At 38.0% G+C, this 22601-nt stretch overlaps 1 protein-coding gene across 1 annotated transcript in view; it reads right to left on the bottom strand.

Annotated features, from left to right (window-relative positions):
• ANK2 (ankyrin 2) overlaps positions 1-22256 on the bottom strand; it is a 689779-nt gene extending 667523 nt beyond the window's left edge. The window contains exon 1 of the mRNA XM_082462711.1: positions 21773-22256. Within this exon, the coding sequence (XP_082318837.1) occupies positions 21773-21844 (72 nt within the window). The 5' untranslated portion in view covers positions 21845-22256. The remainder of the gene's footprint in view (positions 1-21772) is intronic.
• Between the last annotated feature and the right edge of the window lie 345 nt (positions 22257-22601).

Here is a 22601-nt window from a genome sequence, read left to right as displayed (position 1 = left end):
CTACTGTGTACCATTTCATAACTGAGACAACATATGAGGTTGCCCTAGGGAATGAACTTTTTATTGCTTCAATCTTAGATTGATAAGAACATGTTATAATGTATCATTAGTAGCAGCTAATAACAGTAATGATTTAATAAGATTAATATAATCTAAGGCACTTTACAAATAAACAAAAATTAAACCAAACTGGGCAAAATGCCCAGATTACTTCCTACACACACCAACAAAGTACTATACAAAGTAAAAATGGAAACAAATGTCTCACAATAATGCTGGTTATATTTTGGATGGTAAAATAATGAAAGACTTTTTTCTTCTTCTTCCCTGTATTACTTTTTATTTCTGTTTTAAAAACAAGCATGAACACCTTGTCTAATGAAAAAACATTTCATGAAATAAATTTCCAATATAATAAATGACATTGGAAAGTGGAAGAAGTATTCCTTGAAAGATGGGGATCCTCTTTGATAAAATACGGGGATATATTCTCTTGGTCAGATTCCCTCAAAGCCTTCTCAGACCACTCTCCACATCTATGTATCACCAAGCAAAGTGGGGATTACAGCTCCATGGTGGCAGGTAACTTGTGTTTCATTGATTTTACATACCCCTAACAAGGCTCTTTCCAGCATACTTTCTCAGTAAATAGTTCTTGAGGATTAGTGACTCTGAACACAAAAGACAGAAGGCACTAAGCCATCCCTGGGCTTCATTTTGGCCCTGAACTTAACTAGAAAGAGGGAACAGTGGGACTACTCCCATCGCTTATTACGCGAAGGAGAATGTTTTATATAACTTGTCAAGTCCCATCGGTGAGCCAATTTGGGGAGTTAGTTCCCTCACCCAAAAAGTAGAAGACATGGCATCTTCTCATAAGAAGAGACTGTGAGTAGGCTTACAATTGAACTCACATTCTTTACCCCTAAAAAAAACCAATGTTACTAGTTTCTCCCATTTTCTTCCATATTCTGTGTATATAGACACAAATATGTATGTTACACACACACATCACATCGTATTACATCACATAAGCGATCTCTGTGTCCGATTTTCCAATTTTTTTCCACCCCCAATATATTCAACCTCTACCCATAGTATTAATCCTTGTTCATTTGAATTGAATTGTTCAATTGAATCAAAGAAAATTTCATTTATTCATTCAACAAATGCCTAATTTGAGCTAGATGCTGAGTCTACACCAGTGAACCAAACAGACAGGGTTTCTGCCATCACAAACTTTATAGAGTCTAACTTGCAAAATCATAATAGGCTATTAGTCTAAAACCTACCTAATTTATGCAAAAAATACACTTGTATGAAACAACTAGAGAAAAATTACCAATGGAGTCAAATGCTTAATCACTGACAGAGCTACAGGCTACAGATGGAACAGATGCTGAGTCTCCAAACATCAGGGCCAAGAGGCAGAACTGCATAGGCTTTGGTTAAGCAAGAATTTTACGCCTAGAAGACATTGTAGAGATAAGAAAATCCAAATTCTTTACTTTTTTGGTGAGGAATCTGAGGCTCAGGAAGAATAGTGAATACTATTTAGATGCACAGGGAAACCCAGGCCCTTCCCAATCCAGAGTAAACGGTATTGTCTGGTGTTGATGAAAACCCGTATAGATGACTTTTAAGAGTACATTACAACCTTCAATTGTGAGGCTGCATTTTTTTTTTTGTAGAAAACACTGTAAGGAGAGAACACCTCTTTGGGAATAATCAATAACAGCAATGCAAAGCATTTAAGGCCATGAACTCCAGAGCCTGACTGTTGCAACTAAAATTCCTACTCTGCTACTTATTATCTGAGTGACCATGGGCCACTGACCTTAACTTCCCTGGCCTCCATTCCTTCATCTGTAAAATGGGAATGATAATGGTACTCATTTTATGGAGTCATTTTGAGATTAAAATGAGTTGATAAACACACAGTGGTGTGATGGAAAATGTTTAACAATTGGCCTGTGAGATAAGGTTGCTTTGTAGAGATTGCCTATTTCCTTCCACAGCCAATTGCAAGCTACCAACATAAAGACAATCCGCTCGCAGAATTCCTGATATTTGAACAATTGGTTCTCCCAAGCTGGTACATGGCTCACCACTGCATGCAGAGCATTATAAAATACACACACACACACACACACACACACTACGTAGGTATTAGTTACTATATATATATATACTATATATATACACAAAATACATAGATATTAGTTACTATATATACTAATATAATACATATGACAGCATTTTCTCTGATTTTGTATCATTCAAATACCCTATAATATTCAGAATAACTGAATTTATAGTAGTGCCCAGGGGGCCCTACTTCCCAGGAAGCCCCCCAAAAACATACAACCTGACTAAAATAGTATGTTTACTATGCAAATACAGATCAACACAGATTCCCCCAATGTCTCTGCCACTTCTAGTCAGATTTCCACCCTCATTCCCCTCCTAGAGTAGAGCCACTGTAAATGCATGAATGATTCCTATTTGAATGACATTATTAATGATACATGATTTATAATTTCATGACAATTAATTGTGTATCCCATGTGCTTTACTTACAATATCTCAATGAATCCTTACAGCCACCATATTGGGTGGATATTATCCCCAAGTGAAGAAACTGAGGCTTAGAGAGGATTCATAACTTTCCAAAGGGTACACATCTAGGAAATAATATAACATATATACTTAACCTAGTCTTTTGAGGGTAGAGCTTAGGCTTGCTCCATTATCCCACATTATTTCATAATTAGCAGAAGTTTTTTGGTTTTTTCATTTTTTTTCAGTTCCATGTAAAAATTTGGGTTAGCTTATATAATAGTATTTTAACAATAACTCTCTCTGCTGCATACTACAGCTACTATATACTGAACCATGTATATATTATTTAATTTTATATATACCATCCATAGTAAGCTCTAGCTGGTATTTATAAACACTGAGAAAACTCATCTTAGTGTATATTTCCCAGTGAATTACCCATAATACCAAAATCAATAAGGCTTATACTTAGATTTCTGTAATTTTTAATTTGCTTTCACAATAATGGAATTCTTAAAATAAGCTTTAATTTCTGACTCTGAAGATTTAGACACAATGTTAATTCTGTAATGTGAACATTCTGGAAACATATTCCTTTAGAAGAATGGCAAGAGGGGGCAGAGTTGGGGGGTTGAGGGGGTGAGAATCATACTGAATACAGTTTAGGGAATGTGTGAGCCAACACAAATGTTCATCTGTTAACTGCAGAGGGTACAGAGAGTGAAACATATATGATTTAGATCAATACAATCATCTGCTTTCCAACAAACCGACACTATGCCTACAATTATAGAGAAATATAATACCCATATTTTATTCATGCGAGGACGTGTTTATACACACTCAGTGTCATAACCTGAAACACGATCTGTCCACCCCCACCTCTGCGAGATCTCATTCTACCACTCTCCTCCTCACCTACTTTGCTTGAGCTACACTGGCAAGCTCCCTATTCCCAGAACACACCAAAGTGGTCCTACCGTTGACCATTCGCATTTGCTTTAACATCTGTCTAAAACGCTCTTCCCCCAGAGGTGGGTCCCCTCCTTCACATACTTCATGCCTCTGCCTGACTGTCACTCATTATGGAGGTCTTCTCTGATCACCAGATACAAAATATCAATCCACACCCCTCCCCGGACATCCCATGTGTTCCCACACTCATCTTGCTTTATCTTTTCCATGGCCCTTATCACCACCTGACATTTTATTTCTTTTTAATTGTGGTAAAATATACATAAAATTTGCCATCCTAACTAATTTTTACTGTACAGTCCAGTAAAGTACATTCACATTTCTGTGCAGCCCATCTCCAGAATTCTTTTCATTTTCCCAAACTGAAACTTTATATCCAATAAACCACCACATTCTCCCCTCCCCACAGCCCCTGGCAACCACCATTCTACTTTCTGTCTCTATGAATTTGACTAGGTACCTCATATAAGTGGAATCAGACAGTATTTGTCCTTTTATGGCTGGCATATTTCACTTAACAATGTCTTCAAGGTTCATCCATATTGTAGCACATGTCAGAGTTTCCTTCCTTTTTAAGGCTGAATAATATTTCATTGTACGTACAGTCAGCCCTCCATATCCATGGGTTCCACATCCATGATTCAACCAATCGCACATCAAAAAAATTTTTTTTTAATTTTTCCAGAAAGTTCCAAAAAGCAAAACTTGAATTTGCCACATGGCAGGCAACTATTTACATAGCATTTACATTGTATTAGGTATTACCAGTAATCTAGAGATGATTTAAAGTATACGGAAAGATGTGCATAGATAATATGCAAATATTGATACTAGACCATTTTATACAAAGGACATGAGCATCCTCAGATTTTGGCATCTGAGGAGGTCCTGGAACTGATCCCCTATGGATACAAGAGATGACTCTCTCCCTCTCTCCCTCTCTCTCTCTCTCTCTCTCTCTCTCTCTCTCTCTCTATATATATATATATATATATATATATATATCATAATATATATATCATATTTTGTTTATCCATTATTCCATTGATGGACACTTGGGTTGCTTTCACTTTTTGCCTATAATGCTTCTATGAACACGGGTGTACAAATATCTGTTCAAGTTCCTGCTTTCAACTCTTTTGGTTATATACCTAGAAGTGGGATTGCTAGATCATATGGTAATTCTATTTTTAATTTTTTGAGGAACTGCCGTACTGTTTTCCATAGCAGCTGTGCCATTTTACTTTCCCACCAGCAGTGCACAGGGTTCCAATTTCTCCACATCCTCACCAACACTTATTACTTTTTGCTTTTTGATAGTAGTCATCCTAATGCGGGTGAGATTGTATATATTTATTCTTATGTCTTTATTTTCTATCTTTCCTACCTACTAGAATATAAGCTCCATGAGGGCAGGGACTTCATTTTTGTCACTGTTGTATTCCCAAATCCTATAACACTGCCTGATACATATTAGTTATCCAAAAAATATTTGTTGAATGAACTAATGATAGCCCACCTTAAAGATTTCATTCATCTTAGCGTAACTTTCAAATTGAAAAGACAAGAGAATAGTTATTGTAGGAATTATTACATAGACCATTTTTAACAGATCCCCTCAGAAGTTTGAGTGTAAAATTGAGACTCTTATCACTACTGATGACATTTTAAAATTCAAAAGCAGATGTAACTTCAGTAATGTAATGCATACATCACATCAGCTGAAGAATCAGTTCTTTCAAAACACATTCTCAGCAATTGTCAAGAACCATATTTGTTTGTTCCTGTGATTATCATCTAAACAGTTTCCTTTGCTGTTAGGTTCTAAAGGAATGCTCTTAGATGACAATGTTTTTGATCACCATGGAAACATCAACCACAAAGCTTATACCAAGCCCTTGTAGAAATAGCTAAACAGGAAAAGAATTTAAAAACGACTTTTCCTTCCATTGAGGTAGATAAATTGAACATAAGATACAGCATTTAAACCTAATTGTGGTAAATATCCAATTGCAGATTCATGAGCTCTAAAATTCAATTGAGTTCTATCTATGTAGACGTAGCAGATTTCTTGGTTGGTTACCAAACACCTTTCTCCAATTTTTCCCAACCATTTTGTTTGGATGATAATGTACCCAACCTCAACACATGGCATCCTGTTCATTTTGAGGGATCTTTCAAGGGATAGGCAGGCACATGATCCAGTTCTAACAATGAAATGAAAGGAGGCTTTTGCAGGATGGCTTCTAGGAAAGATTTCCCTCCCTTATAAGAAAAAGGTATGACCAGAGGAAGACCTGGCCACCACCTGCCACCTTCGCCTTACCCTTGCTTTCGGCTTTGGCTGTTACACAAAGACACGATGCTTGGAACTGTGGCAGCCATCTTATGACCAAGAGAGATGACATAACACCTGAGGACTGCAAAGCAGAGGAAACAGAGAAGCTTCAATCACTCATAACATTACTGAACCACTGAACCAGACATCCTGGGACTGATAACTTCAGCCTCCTTGTTAGCTGAACAGTAGATATCTGTATGGCTTAGGGATGTGTGTGAATGTGCGTGTGTGTTTTAGGTAGACTCTTGCATTAAATAGCTGTAATTCTAGACCACAGCTTCATCTTTTGCAAAGAGAGACAGAGAAAGAGAGACTGTTAGGTGGTTCAAACTTATAAGCTTTGGGGACCAGAAGTAAGGATGAGTTAAAAGAGAGTTGAAGACTAAACACAAGATAAACTGCAACTATATTATGCTTGTGTTAAAAGAGAGTTGAAGACTAAACACAAGATAAACTGCAACTATATTATGCTTGTGGGAACTGTCCCTGCCAGCCTTGAAGCAATTTAGAGCATACAAAATGGTGGTAGCTAATTAGAAATCACTCAAATAATATGTCTGCAGATACAGGAATCTGTGGACATAAAAGTTAACAAAGCAAAACCCTTAATAAAAGTTATTAAAACAAAACCTTTTATGAGATTACACTTTTTTCTATTAAATTTGAGGACAACAAATGAAGTCTGATAATAATGCATGTAAGATAGGCAAATTCCCTCTCTGATGCCTTCACTTCTCTTCTAAGAGAAACTCATTTTAATCACTCTCCATGCCATGAGTTTAGATTAGTGTGATCCCAGGTGATTCACTTACTCAAACAATGACTTACTTTTGATATCTTTTCTTTTAAGGCTCGCAATTCCACTTCCATCACACCTGCATGTGAGTTGCTAGCTAGACATAATAACTTCTGACACTTTCAATTCAGGATTCACAATTTCATTGTTACGTTTCCCTTTGAAAAGAGCAATAGCTTTGGAATCATTTGTCCTACTTTCCACTTCTCCCACATTCTAATTTGGAAACTCACAGCCTTTTTCCAGGTGTACAGGGACACTGCCTTCCTCAGGGCAGCCAAACTCCTAGTCAGCTCCAGGATGATGAAGGACTCTCTATTACCTTCATCACAATGGCAAACCCAGTTCAAAGAAACACAAAGGAACTCTTCATCTTCTGTCCTACCTTTTCCTCAGCATCCTTCTCCCACCCTACCTTTCACATAGCCAACCTTTAGAGTGGCCTGGGAGCATATGGGCTTTTGAACTTTAAGAAGAGATTAAAAAGAGCCCACAAAGTTGAGGGGGGTGGCATGGGGGACTTTTTAAAATACTGAGATAATCCCATGTAACTTTTCAGGAAAACAACAGGTAGGCAAAACTTCTTAGTTATGGACCCATTATATCTTTCAGCCCTCACTGATAGTCACAGCCAAATTTAAGCTCTTTTTCAGTACATAATGGCTTTTCTATTTGCCAACACAATCTCTAGACAACACATATCTGAGTTATTCATTACATAGTAAAGTGCTCTGAAATAACTTAATTATTAAAAGTACACTATAAAACCAAACTCTACTTTTTTCCTTCAATCTAGTCCACATATGTGAGACTTTTTGTGGGGTAGAGAGCAAACAGTGACTTCCTTTTAGACAATATTAAGTTTGAAGGACCTGAGGAATAAAAAGGAGAAGATTTACAGAGGTCAGATGAAAATATTAAGTCAAGAGAAGGGTTGGCACTAAGATAGTGATGGAAGAAAGATCAGCATTTGAGAGGTAATGGAGGCTATAGGACTTGATGATTGGGTATGGGAAGAAGTATAAACACATAAGAGAAGAAAATCAAAGAGAGCAAGCAGAACTCTGAGAGACACTAATATCTAGATAACAAGGGAAGGAAGAGGAAGAGATGGAGGAGGATGATAAAAACTGCCTGGGAAAACACTAGCAAGAAAACCACAAATGAGTCATGATAATAAACAAGGCTTTTTATGATCTGGCTCTAGACTGACTCACCAGTCTCATCTCCTGTGACCTCCCCCAGACACCCTGCTCCAGCCATTCAGGACTGCTGATCACTCCCTAAAATGCAATATGCTTTCTACTTCCATGCCTTTGCACCTGCTGTTTCCTCTGCCTGGAATTCCCTCCCTATCTTAGTCATGTTGCAAACTTTTACTCTTCCTTCAAGCACCAGCTTCTCGTTGAGGCCTTTGCTGAATTCCCTAACCAAATAAAGGCCCCCACTGCATTGGATCATACCTCCATATCAAAATCATCACATTCTACCTGTTTTGTTTGTTTTCCCTATAACATATATGCCATATAACTATAGCACAATTTCCATGAGTACTGAGTGTTTTCACCTCTGTATTTGAGGTGTTTTCACCTCTGTATTTCCAGTCCCTACCAGGGCACCTGGCATGAAGAGGTGGTATCATATGCTCTGTTTAAGGATGAGGGTTCTGATGCCTAATACATGTGAGCATGAATCCCTCACTCTGCCATTTACTTGGCTGTATGATCGTCAGCAAACTACTAAGCCTCAGTTTCTTTATCTTTAAATTGGGATAATTATTGTATCTACTTCATAAAATGGATGGGAGGATGAAATGAGATAATACATGTAAAGAAGCTGTCACAGAGCTTGGCACACACTCAGGCTCAATTAAGTGTGAACATCATTACTTCAGAGGAGTTAATATAATTATTGAACATATGAATGGAGATCTACAGTCCTAGTGGGAAGAGTTTCAGGAAGGAGAGAAAGATCAACAGAATCAAAACTGCTGAGAAGTCTAGAAGGATTAGGGCTGTCAGTTTGCTAAATTCTCAACCAAAGCGTCCTTCTCTCCACAGCCGTTGGGTTTCCTTACCCTCACCATCAGGCTCACCCCTGCCCTAGTCTCTATAACAAAGAAGACTGAAAAATTGGGAAAAAAAGAAAAGCACCTCCTGGACATAGTCAACCCCTAGGATAGGCAGAAGGAGTGCGATCGAGGTCAGGATAATTCTTCCTCTGAAATAGGAAGGAAGAAAGCAAGAATATGTGAAAATACGAGGTTTAGAGGTAGAGGTATGTTCTTGGTTTTCTTTAATAACTGAAGAAGGTGGCTATAAAAGAGACATACATGAATAAAACATTTTGTACTCTCAGATGAAAGAGTTAATTCAGTGATAAACAATCCAAGCTTTTATCAAAAATAGAGAGAGGATTTTCTAAGTTCCCATACGAGGTCTTTTATCCAATTGGAAGTCTGATTTAGTCAACAGCTCTGTTACTCTTGTACATTTTAGCTTCTTATATCTATAAATTCATGTTTCTTTAAGTAAATATTTATTCATTGGTGTCTAAATAAATTGTATGAGAACTTCTAACAAAGCTATACAAATACTTGATAACTATCATGGGTAGGGAATAACACTAAATATATTGATTTACTGAATATTATTTTTAGCTCAATGGTGCAAATGTACAAAACAAATATTTTTCTTTATAAACTGGCACTATAAAAGTGATTAGTCCATATAATTTACGTTAAATATAACCGTTACTCTTAAATTTATAAGCTTGCACAATTTAAGCAATATCACAAAATCATGCATCTAATACTTTTGCTTGTGTTCATGATTATCAGTCATTACATGGGGCAGCAAATTGGTTAAACCAGGTCAAATCCAGTTCCAGAAAAGGTTTATTTGACTTGCCTGATCCCAAAATAAACTAGGGTGAAATAACCTTATGATATTAAAGCAAAGACAGACATCAAAAGAGAAACACAGTATTCATAAAACCTGTGGGAAGATTTCTTTCAGTTTTATAAGCGTATCCTTTAGGACAGTCAGAAAAAAGGTCAGACAAACCCAATTTATATTAGATCACACACTGAAGAAAAATGATGTGATCCTTCTACATTTATTACCATAAGAGTTGAATAAAGGTTAATGGATTTGAAAAACTGCATTTCCAGGAGTCTGGTTTTTAATACCAAGTGGCTGGCAAGTTACCATCTATTATAAAGGAAAATTGTTGAGATAAATAACTTGCGTATAAAGATAGTGTAGCAGATTCAAGGAGATTTGTTACTACCTCAGTCTACGTGAAATAAAGCATTTAACAGAATAAAACTGTTTTCAGACCTCTTCAGGTAAAACAAAAGAATGTTTGTTTAATTTCCATTAAAAGAAAAAAAAATAAATTCCAGGTGTAGCTCTTGACAAGAACTCAGATCTTGGTGTTTCCTCTAATTCCTTTCAGCTCTGAGATACCTTGCTCCATGAGCACGATCGCATCTTTGCTTTCTTGTTAGGCTTCCATTGTCTAAACTTGAGTATATCCCCACAGATTCTGCTTCTGGTCATGTGTGACACAGGAAGTACCAGCAGTCTGCCCAAGGGGTTCTGTTTTCAGCCTGAACTCTCATCAAGAAATGTCCTAGTGGGGCTTCCCTGGTGGCGCACTGGTTGAGAATCTGCCTGCCAATGCAGGGGACACGGGTTCGAGCCCTGGTCTGGGAAGATCCCACATGCCGCGGAGCAACTAGGCCCGTGAGCCACAACTACTGAGCCTGCGCGTCTGGAGCCTGTGCTCCGCAACAAGAGAGGCCACGACAGTGAGAGGCCCGCGCACCATGATGAAGAGTGGCCCCCGCTCGCCGCAACTAGAGAAAGCCCTCGCACAGAAACGAAGACCCAACACAGCCATAAATAAATTAATTAATTAACTTAAAAAAAAAAAAAAAAAGAGTCAAGAAATGACCTAGTAAGCTGTAACTTAAAATACCCCTCCCATCACCTACAGCTCACCAAATGACGACCATGGCCAAATACACATTCTCGAGACGGAAGACACTGATTAGAGAGATATCATTAACAGGTTAATAAATATATAATGGTAGAAGATTTGCAGAGTAAAGTGACAGAGGCAAAATAGCCCAGAAATCAGATGATAAAACTTAGTGCTTTAAATAACATTTAAATTAATTTTTAATAAAATCAACTAATTTAACAATTTTCAAATTAAATCCCATTAGTATCAAATGAGATTAATATGCAGATAATGATAATGGCCTTAAAGAATTTATCAACCACAGTACAAACATTACTGGGAAAGATATGGGATTCAGAATGTGATCAGGCTCTATCTGGAAGAAAGGAAATCCAGACAGGACTGAGAGACACTGAAGAGGCACAGAACTTCGTATCAAAACCCCACTGAATAGTATTAATAACTGCAAGGATATGCTTAACTTATTGTATCTTTAAAGACATGTGATTTTTATTCTATATTGTGAGTTCCATTATTCCCTATGCATTCTTTTATTACCTTCATAAAGTCCTGAATTAAAGAACTTTTTGAAAGCATTGTTACAAAAAAATATCTAGTTTAACTCCCAGACATTAGTCAAGATTCTGGGGCTCAAATGAGACAAACCAGATAAGCAATAACTATTACAATGTTCTTTTTTTTCTGAGTGTTCTGCAAGTTACATTTACACAAAAGGATCTGAGTGAGAGCTATGATGTTAAATCTATTATTGTTCAGCCTTTGAAATAAATTATTCCTTCAACTAAAAGCCCGACATGCAGCAACAGCTCCAAAATTTTTATTCAAGAGAAGGTAATCTGATAGGAAGACAGAGAGAATCTAAGGGAGCATGGCATGAAGTTATTTGTGCAGAGAGTAAACATACTGTTTTTCTTAGTTTTATGTTACAGAATCGATGAAAATAGCCATGTTTCCTAAAGTAACTTTTATTCACCTCTTAGTTAAGATTGTGAAAATATGGCTTATCCATGATTAGGTGATGATGAAGATGATGATTTTATTTGAGGGTAGCTTTTATCTGAGGATGAGAGGGAGGTGGAAAATAAAGCCAAACCCTAGCAGGAGTATGCATATTCTAAAGAATAAAGACCAAACTCTGGTAAGCTGAAGACTTTCCATGATGTTACACCAATTATTTTTCCAATTTTATGTTTCACTAATCTCTCCTTATCTCCCACTCTGTAGCCAACTGGGATTGATTACTAACCATTCTGCCTACCCTCTAATATTTTTCCATCTCTATGTGTCTCTTCATGCTGTTTATTCTGGATCTGAAACACTTTTTATCTAATCTCTACCTGTCAAAATGAAATCCATTCTTCAATATTCAACTCACATTTCAACTGTTTCACTAAACCTAATATGATTTCCTCCAATCAAAATAAACTTATTTTATCTCCTCCCATGGTATTTTGTACTCTATTATTATACTTACCATATTCTATCTGCATTAAAGTAAGCTGTGTACACTGCTTGATTTCTTCTTCTATAGGATTGTAAGATTTTTGAGAGCAGGGATAGATCTAATATCCTTCTGAGGAAGAATTTTCCAAATGAACCATAACTTATTTTATATAATGATGGCTTTTCTTTGAAAAAGAGGAAAGTTATCTCTTAAAATGACCACTTAGGGGTATTCTACACCTGATTTGTTAAATTTGATTTCTCATTTTAAGAGCTACTTTCTATATATCCAAGTATATACTATCTATATCCAAGTGAAAATATAACCTTCCACCTTAGTAACCTTCCACCAAATGATAGTTAAAATTGAAAATGTGATTGATTGCTATCTTGTTTGAAATGCAATAAAGTTCTATTGGTTAAAAAGCAAATAGTTACTAATCAGGGCCTTGTTCAGACTGCCACTCATTTGCTAGGTAATCCCAAGCAAACTATTTATACTCTTTGTGCATCCACTTAACTAATCTGAAATCTAAAATATGGATTATCTGCTTTCCAAGTTGTTACACATATTGGTCACTGTGAAATTAAGAGTTATAATGAAGGATTCTGAAAAGTGAACAGAAATAATACTTGTTAATAACACTCTGGAACTTGAATAATCTAAAGTGATCTAAGGAAAGAATGGATTTAAATGAAGAAAAGTTTTCAGCCAAAGTATGTATGATCCATAATGATGCATCGCAAGATTATGATGGCTCTTTTCCTAATATGTTGACATTTGAGCATGTAACATTTAAAAAATGGAGAAAACAAAAAAGGATTAGCAAACTATAAAGTTGACTGACAATTATACACCTAAGACCAAAATTGATATAATTCAGTTTTGTTACTTGAGGGTTTCTACATTGTTGAATATAGTATTCAGAAGTGAGAGGGAGTAAAAAGTAGCTTTTGATCCAACAATTTGACTTCTGCAAATTTATTCACCAATACATGTGTTCAAAGACCCATATATGCCCACACACATTCTTAAATACAAATGTACAAGATTTTCACTGAAGCAAAATACTAGAAACAACCTAAATGTCCATTCACAGAGTGAAATGAATTATGATACATTCATTTAATAAAATAATATGTAACAATAAAAGATCAAGTGTATGTACCAAACTGGACCAGAATAAATTTTTACGAAAGAAGCAGAGTATCAAGCAACGTGTATAGTAGGCTCCCATTTGTGTAAACAAAAGTGGGAAGGAGTTTGTACACAGATAAATGTTTCTATAAACAGAACATTTCTAAGGGAATACATAAGAAATGATTGTTTCAGGGGTAAGGGATTGCAGAGTTTGAGTTTGGAGTAAGGTTTACTTTCCAAATATATCCATCTATAAAAATATGAATTTATTACCACACTTTTTTTCTTTGACCACACCACAGCTGGCAGGATCTTAGTTCCCCAACCAGGGACCAAACACATGCCACAGCAGTGAAAGCGCCAAGTCCCAACCACTGAACCACCAGGGAATTCCCTACCACATTCTTATATGACTTCTTCAATTTTAAAAAAAGTATAATAAAATTATGTTTATAAACTGTTAGAATAAGTTCAATTAGTTAACCAAGATGCTTAGGTCACAAACAATTCAAATCAAAATTACATGTTTTTTCACAATAAAGTATACCTCTGTATTATTTTATTGTTTAGAAGTACCTGCCCCAGTATTATATCAAAGTTTAATGATGGGTTTATGAGATAGAATGATAATTATTTGCATTTTATAGATTACAAAACTACGGTTTAGCAAGATGAAATTATTTACTCAGAATTACTCAAATAGCAACCAGGACAGCTGTACAAGCCTGATTTCTGACTTCTCGGAGGCTCTAGAGCCTTGTGTCTAATGGTGGTACTATGCAACGCCCTCCACACTCCACAGGCAGAACCCAAGTCCAGGACTACTAAGCAATCGAAAATCAAACAACGTGAAAAAGTACAGCGTTTGCATAGAGTGATTTATGATATTTAAGTGGGAAAATATTTCCTATGAAATACTTATTTAACCAGTTCTTGTCACATCTGTGTTACCTCCTGATCCAATGACAAAAATAATGTGACGAATATAGCAGCTTACTTTGTATTAACTTAGTTCTCACTCTGTGGTAGATCATATTTTCAAAGGTGGCCAAATAGCCTATCCCACATGCATTTCTTACAATGTAATGCTGATATTCATCCCTTGCATAGAGCAGTGGGGTCTATTCCCCTCCCCTTGAATCTGGTTGAACCTCTGTGATTGCCTCAACCAAGAGAGTATGGCATTAAGTAACCCTATGTGATTTCCAAGGCTAGGTCATAAGATGTCCTTTACTTCTGCTGTGATGTGTGGGGACTCTTACTCTTAGACCCCAGTCCCTATGTTGTGAGGAAGACAAGTATCCACCTGAAGAAGACTCATATATAGGTGTTCCAGCCAATAGCCCCAGCACTGGCCAGTAGACATGCAAGTGAGCAAACCTGAGATGATCTGTCCCCAGCCATAAAGTCACCTCCAGCCTTCCAGTAACCCCAGCTGATTCCCAACGTTCTCATCAAGCCCTACTCAAATTGCAGATTAATGAGCAAAACATACGATTACTGGTGTTTGAAACCACTATGTTTGAGGTGGTTTGTTATGCAGCAATAGATAACCTAACCTAACCTAAAAGCTAGGTTTAGACTATTGAACTCAATGCCATATGTGTCACTAGGAACAGATAATTAGCTCCTTAATATACCATAATCTACCCATATAGTAACGCTTTATAAAAAATGAAATGCTAATCTTCGCCAAAGCCTATAGTGAATGAAGCTTAAAGTCCCCATTTATTTCTCATCTCACTTCCATATTCAACATAGCTGAGTTAGAAACTGTTTTCTAAAAACCTCTGGAAACTCTCTGTATTCATCAAATAGGGTACATCTTGTCTTTTTTCCATTTGTTTTCTTGATATAGTTTTATTATATGAATTTCACTTTCATAAACTGCTTCTGTTCCAGACATAAGGACTTGCCTTGTACATTAATATGATGTTTAGATTGAAAACTATGTAAATAACATTTAAAAAACAAAGTCAAAAGCATGTTAATGTCATTAGATTTTCTAAAAATTACATGATACATACTTTTTTCTGAAATCTGAAAAACTCAAAATATCTAAATCCAGAGGAGAGAGTCCAGATATTAACTCATGCCAATATGTCAATTGATTTTTTTTTTACAAAGATGCAAAGGCAATTTAATAAAGCATAGTCTTTTCAACAAAGGGTAATGGAATAACTGGATATTCATATGCAAAAAAAAAAAAAAAAAAAGAAGAACCTTGAACTACACATCACAAAAATCAGCTCAAAGTGACTGAAAGACTTAAATGTCAAATGTTAAAATGATAGACTTTTTAAAAACTGGGAGAAAATCTTTGTGACTTTGGGTTAGGGAAAGAGTTCTTAGATACAACAGAAGGACAACCCATTAAAGAAAAAACTGATAATTGGACTTGATCAAAATTAAAAACCTTTGCTCTGAGAAAGACACTAAAAAGAGAATAAAAAGAGCAGAGATAGACTAAGATAAAATATGTTCAAATCATATATCTAGGGCTTCCCTGGTGGCACAGTGGTTAAGAATCCCCCTGCCAATGCAGGGGACACGGGTGCGAGCCCTGGTCCGGGAATATCCCACATGCCACGGAGCAACTAAGCCCCTGGGCCACAACTACTGAGCCCACGTGCCACAACTACTGAAGCCTGTGCGCCTAGAGCCTGTGCTCCGCAACGAGAGAAGCCACCGCACCGCAACAAAGAGTACCCCCGCTCGCCACAACTAGAGAAAGCCCACGTGCAGCAATGAAGACCCAACGCAGCCAAAAATAAAATAAATAAATTTATTGTTTTAAATTATATATCTAACAAAGAACTTGTCTCCAGAATATATAAATAACTCTCTAAACTCAACAAAAAGTAAACAACCCAATTTAAAAGATGGCCAAGGGCTTCCCTGGTGGCGCAGTGGTTGAGAATCTGCCTGCCAATGCAGGGGACATGGGTTCGAGCCCTGGTCTGGGAAGATCCCACATGCCACGGAGCAACTAGACCCGTGAGCCACAATTACTGAGCCTGCGTGCCTGGAGCCTGTGCTCCGCAACGGGAGAGGTCGCGATAGTGAGAGGCCCGCGCACCACGATGAAGAGTGGCCCCCGCTTGCCGCAACTGGAGAAAGCCCTTGCACAGAAACGAAGACCCAACACAGCCATAAATAAATAAATAAATAAATAAATAAATAAATAAATAAATAAAAATTTTTTTAAAAGATGGCCAAAATATTTGGACACTTCAACAAAGACAATGTTGGCAAAAGTATTCAAGTACCATTAGTCATTAGAGCAATACAAATTAAAATCACAATGAGATACCTCTACAGATCTATTAGAATGACTAAAGGAAAAAAAATGACAATACCAAATGTTAACAAGGATGTGGAGCAACAGGAACTCTGGTTCATTGTTGGAAGGAATGCAAAAGCCATACAGCCACTTTGAAAAATAGTCTGGCAGTTTCCTATAAAGTTAATATATGCTTACCATATGATCCAGCAATCCTATTCCTAGGTATACACCCAAGAGAAGTGAATACTTAGGTTTACACAAAACCTGTATACAAATATTTAATAGCAACTTCATTCATAATTGCCCCAACCTGGAAACAACCCAAATGTCCTTCATCTGAATGGCTAGACAATGGTACACCCATACAATGAAATACTATTCCACAATAAAAACGAACAAAATATTGACAAATGCAAGAAGTTAGATGGCTATTAAGGGCATTACGCTGAGTGAAAAAAAGTCAGTTTCAAAAGGTTGTATTCTGGATGATTCCATTTACATGACATTCTGTGAAAGGCAAAAATATAGGGACAGAGGACAGCTCAGTGGATGCCAGAGGTTGAAGGTGGGAGGATCTGTTTGACTACAGTGGCATTAGCACAAAGGAATATTTCAGGGGAATTCCTCAGCAGTCCAATGGTTAGGACTCTGCACTTCCACCACAGGGGACACAGGTTCGATCCCTGGTTGGGGAACTAAGATCCTGCATGCTGCGCAGTGTGGCCAAAAAAAAAAAAAAAGGAATATTTCAGGGAGCTAGAACTGTTCTAAACCTAGATTGTGGTGATAGATACACAACTCTAAGGATCTGTCAAAACTCATTAAACTGCATAAAAAGTGAATTTTACTGTATATAAATTAAAAAACAAAATTAAAAATCTAAACCAATTATATCAATGCATCACTATATTCACTTATTGCTTTTATTCTCGTTTATCCCTTCACTGTCTAAAGGAAATTATCCTCTTTTTGTAACTCAAATACTTTGCATAACATGAAAATTCAAAATATAACTTATCTTGACAAGCATAAACAAAGCATGGAATTAATATTGGAAGAAGCTAAAAAACTTGAAAATGAAAGCCTCCTATTTATTTATGCCTGTTCAAGAAGACTCTCCATTAATCCAGCTCATTCTCAGAACTATTTTTCTCAGCACCAACATGGAAACAGCAGGAATAATTGAGGAGCTCTCAGGGGAAACAAAAGCTAAATGAGGGCTTTAGTCTCTCCTCTCAGCAACCATGAGGCTGCAGAAATGCTATCTTAGAGAATACAGAAGTGCAAATGGAATTCAAGTTATTTTCATTTGATGAATTAAAATAATGAAAATTATTTCAACTCTGTTGTAAATCCTACAGTTAATCAAGGCAAACTAAAGGAGAATTCCTGAGAATGGTTACAGAGGGCTCAAAGTATAAAGAGTGCTAAGAAGATCTCCCCCAATAGCCACAAATTAGAAGGGGAAGACAATAAAATAACAGTGAGTGTGAAATGAGGCATCGTGACCACGTTTTAAATCCCCGAGTTGCATAGTTGCAGCTTACTAGCTATGAACTTGAGGATGCAGCTTAGTTTCGCTAAACCCACATTAATCATGGGAAAATGGGAATAATAATTTCTCCTTCGTAGGACTGTTGGGAAAACTGTGCCTTGCTTAGCATCACACCTGGCCCCTTTGTAAATATTTTATCATTATCATATGAGAGGTTTCTGAGTTTCTACAACAAAGAAAGAAAGAACATTGGTTTGCTTCCATAAATGAAATAACACTAATACCCACAGATCGTGGAGAAGGATTGATCATGAAACAAGAAAAAGACACTAAATTTTACGGGCACCAATTATAAAGGATGTCTTATAGCTCTCCAATTCTCAAAGTAATCAATGCTTTGGAAACTCCCATCATAGCTCATCAGAAAGATAAGGCCCAGAAAGATGCTAGCAAAGTATCTTAACTTCAAGATCTCAGTAAACACTCATTTAACTAACTGATTTAAATTTTCTGGCAATGGCCATAGAAATCATATGGATCTCTTGATACACATAATATATGCAGACAAACTATTTAAAAACTTAGTGGCAAAACTATCGTTTCTTTATCTTTTATGGTCAGAAAATGAATAAAGAATAAACACGTAATGAAATCCAGGAGATTTGTCTTTATAGTTTGGTAGCTAATTTGACTTAAACGGTTTTAAAAAGTAGTGAAACTTGTGTACCATAGTTATCTTGTATAGAAAACAAAGAAAATATAACCCTTTTCTTAAAAGAGGGAAAAAATTAAATATCTAGTATCTTAGGAGCCTGAGAAGACAGAGCATATTAATAAATTTTTCTCTCCCTTAACATGACAGAATGAAGTTGAAGGTCATTTTCCCTTGATCGTCTCATTTTTGGAAACCTAGATTTTAACTGCACTGTGCAAAGGCACTGGATTACTTCAGCTATTTCATGCTATATCAGCAATTTCCAAAAGCTTAAAAAATAAAAATAAAAAAAAAACTTTGTCCAAAAGATCAAGTTGTAAAAATAATATATACAGTTTCTGATATATCATTCTAATAACAGATTAAATAATTAGCACAGAAATATATCATATATCAAATGGATGCAAACATTAATTCAGTCATACAGTGACTTTTTAGGTATATGCAAACCCAGGAATTATTTAGACTCATTATTAGAGGAATGATCAAAACAAAAAGTTGAGAAATATATTTTTAAATAATGTGGAAAAGCCCCTATAAGCAATTCAAATTTCAGATGCTTTAATGCTTGTCTTCATTAAAAACACCTACACCTCCTAATGGATAACATTTTTATCTTCTTCATTTCTTTATCTTTAGGGCATGAAACATTACTCTGTGCTGAATAAGTGTTTGTTGAATAAATGAATCTTCACATAGAATATATTCATTGAAATTAGCAGTTAAATATACTAATTTACAGGATATAAATATATATTCACTGAAAGCCTTTCTAAAATATTTTATTTCTAAATTTCTATTATATAATTAAAATGATGACCAATAAATTTATCTGCTGCTAAAACCCATGCTATGTCTTTAATTAAAATCTTTCAACCTTTGGACTTCTATGTTCTTTCAATTATACTTTTTCTGTCAACTATGGTTTAAAAAGAGGAAAACAATTCAGACGTTAATTCAATTCTGATTCAATCCAGAATTGATTTGAAAAAGAATTACTAAAGAACAAGGAGAAACATGTCAGGGAAACAGTGACATAGTTAAAATATACTGGGACTGGGACCTAAAATATTTCACCATTTTGCAGGAAAACACTGCTATCCCTTCTGCTTTTTAAAATTTCTAATTTGCTCAAAATCACTTGCAGGAAAAGTGCTGACGCTGTAGTCAGAGGTTGTCAGGACTTCTGTTCCACCTGCCTGGATGAATCAGGTAGACTGGAATGACCAATAATTCCAGCAACCTATTTCTACACCCTATGCAAATTAATGCACCAATCACTAAAAGAGTGCTTCTGTAAGGTCATATAAATTAAAGGCTGAGCAGAGGACACCAGTCAATTACTTGAATGTTGCAGCATAATGTCATTTACACAGCTTCTAATTACGAGGTCCTCTAAGTAGAGTGTCTACTCTGCAAAATAGCAATGACCTTTCATACAAATTTTTTCTCCTGACCATTTTCACACATACTATTTCTTAGATCAGTAGAATTATTCTAAATATAGAATGAGACTTCACAGAGATTCTTATGAGTACATATAACTATATACACAAACATACATATATATTTAGCCAAATAGGTATAAAAATGATTTTTCACATAGGACATGATTTTTCTTACATTGCAAATAGCGGTGATTTCACCATCATTCTTAGACGCATAAATATCACAAATAAAGATGTAATGATGCCTGCTACCACAATGCTTCAGGAAAAAAAAAATAACTCCAAGTGGAATTAAAAATGCATTGTCATAAAATTAGAGTCTTGGATTCTACAAGCATTTAAAACCCTAACAATTTCATTGAGACACAGAGGGCCATTAAAAAAAAGTACACATTGATCTTTAGTCATTGCATTAAAAATGCACATAAACAAAGGTTATCCCCAAAATAACATTATCTATACACATTAAAATTCAAATGTAGCAAAGACCTTGTGAAGTGTCAACCAAATTTTAGTCATGTTTTCATAAATTCTAAAGCTTCTGGGTTCTTCAAAATTTCCAGATTGCCCTGAAGAAAAACTATTCTGTTGGGTATTATCCTCCTGCTGCATTAACCAGTTTTACCATATTTCTAAACAGGAGTTCGATTCTCCTTGGTAAAGAGGTTGCCTATCTGTAGTCAGTGGATCAGACTCTCACACCCATACACTACACTGAACAGGGCAAACTGACGCTTGCGTTGCTACCGCGATAACCTAAAGTGCTAATGCTGTAGTTCCTGGCAATGGTAGCACAAAAAGAAGAAGAAAGCTCTTTTAGATACCAAATCACAGATCAAACCAGATGGAGTACTCCCATGTTTTAATATTACCATACAAACAGAAAACAGGGTTTATTCAGACAGCCAAAGAAATGTGCATCACCCACCCCACACCCTCCCTTGCAGTGCTGGGGAAAAGTGTCTCTGCAGACAGAGACAGTCGGGAGAGCAGGAACACATGTTTTCCAGTACTAATGTCTAATACAAGGCTGCAATTGTTGGGTGTAGCTCTATCTGAAAGTTGAGAACTAGTAAGCAACCTCTAGACACGGTCCTTCTCTCCTGTGGGTGGGAAGTGAATGCTTCCAGCAGTCCCTCTCAAGGTCCTCGGGGGTTTGGGGTCTGGGGTGGATTTCCCCCCTGAGGGCACCAAGGTCTCCTCCTTAATGGTGTAGCTCCGCAGTGGGTCATGTGACAGCTGGGCGTGTGTCTCTGTGCGCGGTGGGGGGATGAGTTTGGGGGGTGAGTTTGCGGGGTGTGTATGAGCGTGTGTGTATGCATAAGTTACACATCTGGTTTTGGAAAACGTGTTTTTCTAGGAGTGTGTGTGTGCGTGTGTGTGTGTGTTTCCGTGTCCGTGTGCGAAGCGAGACTGGGAAAAGGGCGTTCAGAGAATGGTCCTGGACCAGGCGATGCGGCCGAGTATGCCTGTGTCAGTCCCACTCCTCGTCAGCCTCTGCACTGGGGCGACGTCCCCGTCCTTGGGGAAGGCGAGAACAATGGGGTGCGGGCGCCCCTCCCCGCACTTTGTGCACCCACCTGACGAATCCGCGGCGGGTTCGGCGGCGTGGAGGCCCCGCCTTCCGGGGCCGGGGAGGTGGGAGAAGCCATCTTCCTGGTGCTCCGGTTTCTTCCTCCTGTCACGCCCGGGTCCCCCGGGTCTCCTGCGGCTCCTCCGCGCGGGGCCTGCGGCCCGCGGCCCCAGACGGGCCGGGAGGTTCTGCAGCCGCCGCGTCCGCGGCCCCGCCCGGCTCCTCCGCCGCAGAGCGCGAGGGGCGGCTGCCCGCTTGGCTCGCCCGGCCGCAGTCCTGGCCGGAGCCGCTCGCCCCTTCCTGCGCCCACCTACCTCCCGGCGGGGAGACTCCGGGCCATGGCGGGCCAGGGTCGGGGGCGACCTTGGCCTCGGGGTGGGGCCGGCGGCTGCTCCTTCCCGGCGCCGCGCGCCGCGCGTGTGAATGTGCGAGCGGCGGAGCTTATTCTAGCGGCGCCGGGGGGAAATGAGGCTGCTTCCCTCGCTGCCGCCGCTATCGCCGGGAGAGCGATGAGCTCATGGACAGCTCCCAGAAATATGTCTATATGCACCACTGACTGCCGGAGTTTGGGAGGTGGGTGGGGAGAAGGAGGCTCGTCGGCGGGCGCTCCCGCATCACAGGCAGACGTTCCCTCGGGAGGCCCCCGGCCGCTGGGGCGCGTGCAGCTCTTCGCTGCCCAGCTCCACACTCACTCGGCTCTTCCCATTCATACTGGGCACACATTGCCTAGTCCCACGCATTCTCCCCTTTCGCATTGTGATAGGCACCCACCCAGCCACCCCTAGCCTCCGCAGACACACATTCTTTTTGTTCCGCCAACCACTCCCTCTTGATTA

The sequence above is a fragment of the Balaenoptera physalus genome, assembly GCF_965194825.1.
Source record: "Balaenoptera physalus genome assembly, chromosome: 5".
In the NCBI taxonomy this organism is placed as follows: Eukaryota; Metazoa; Chordata; class Mammalia; order Artiodactyla; family Balaenopteridae; genus Balaenoptera; species Balaenoptera physalus.
Note: the sequence above shows the minus strand (reverse complement) of the source record. Positions and strands in the feature narration are given on the sequence as shown.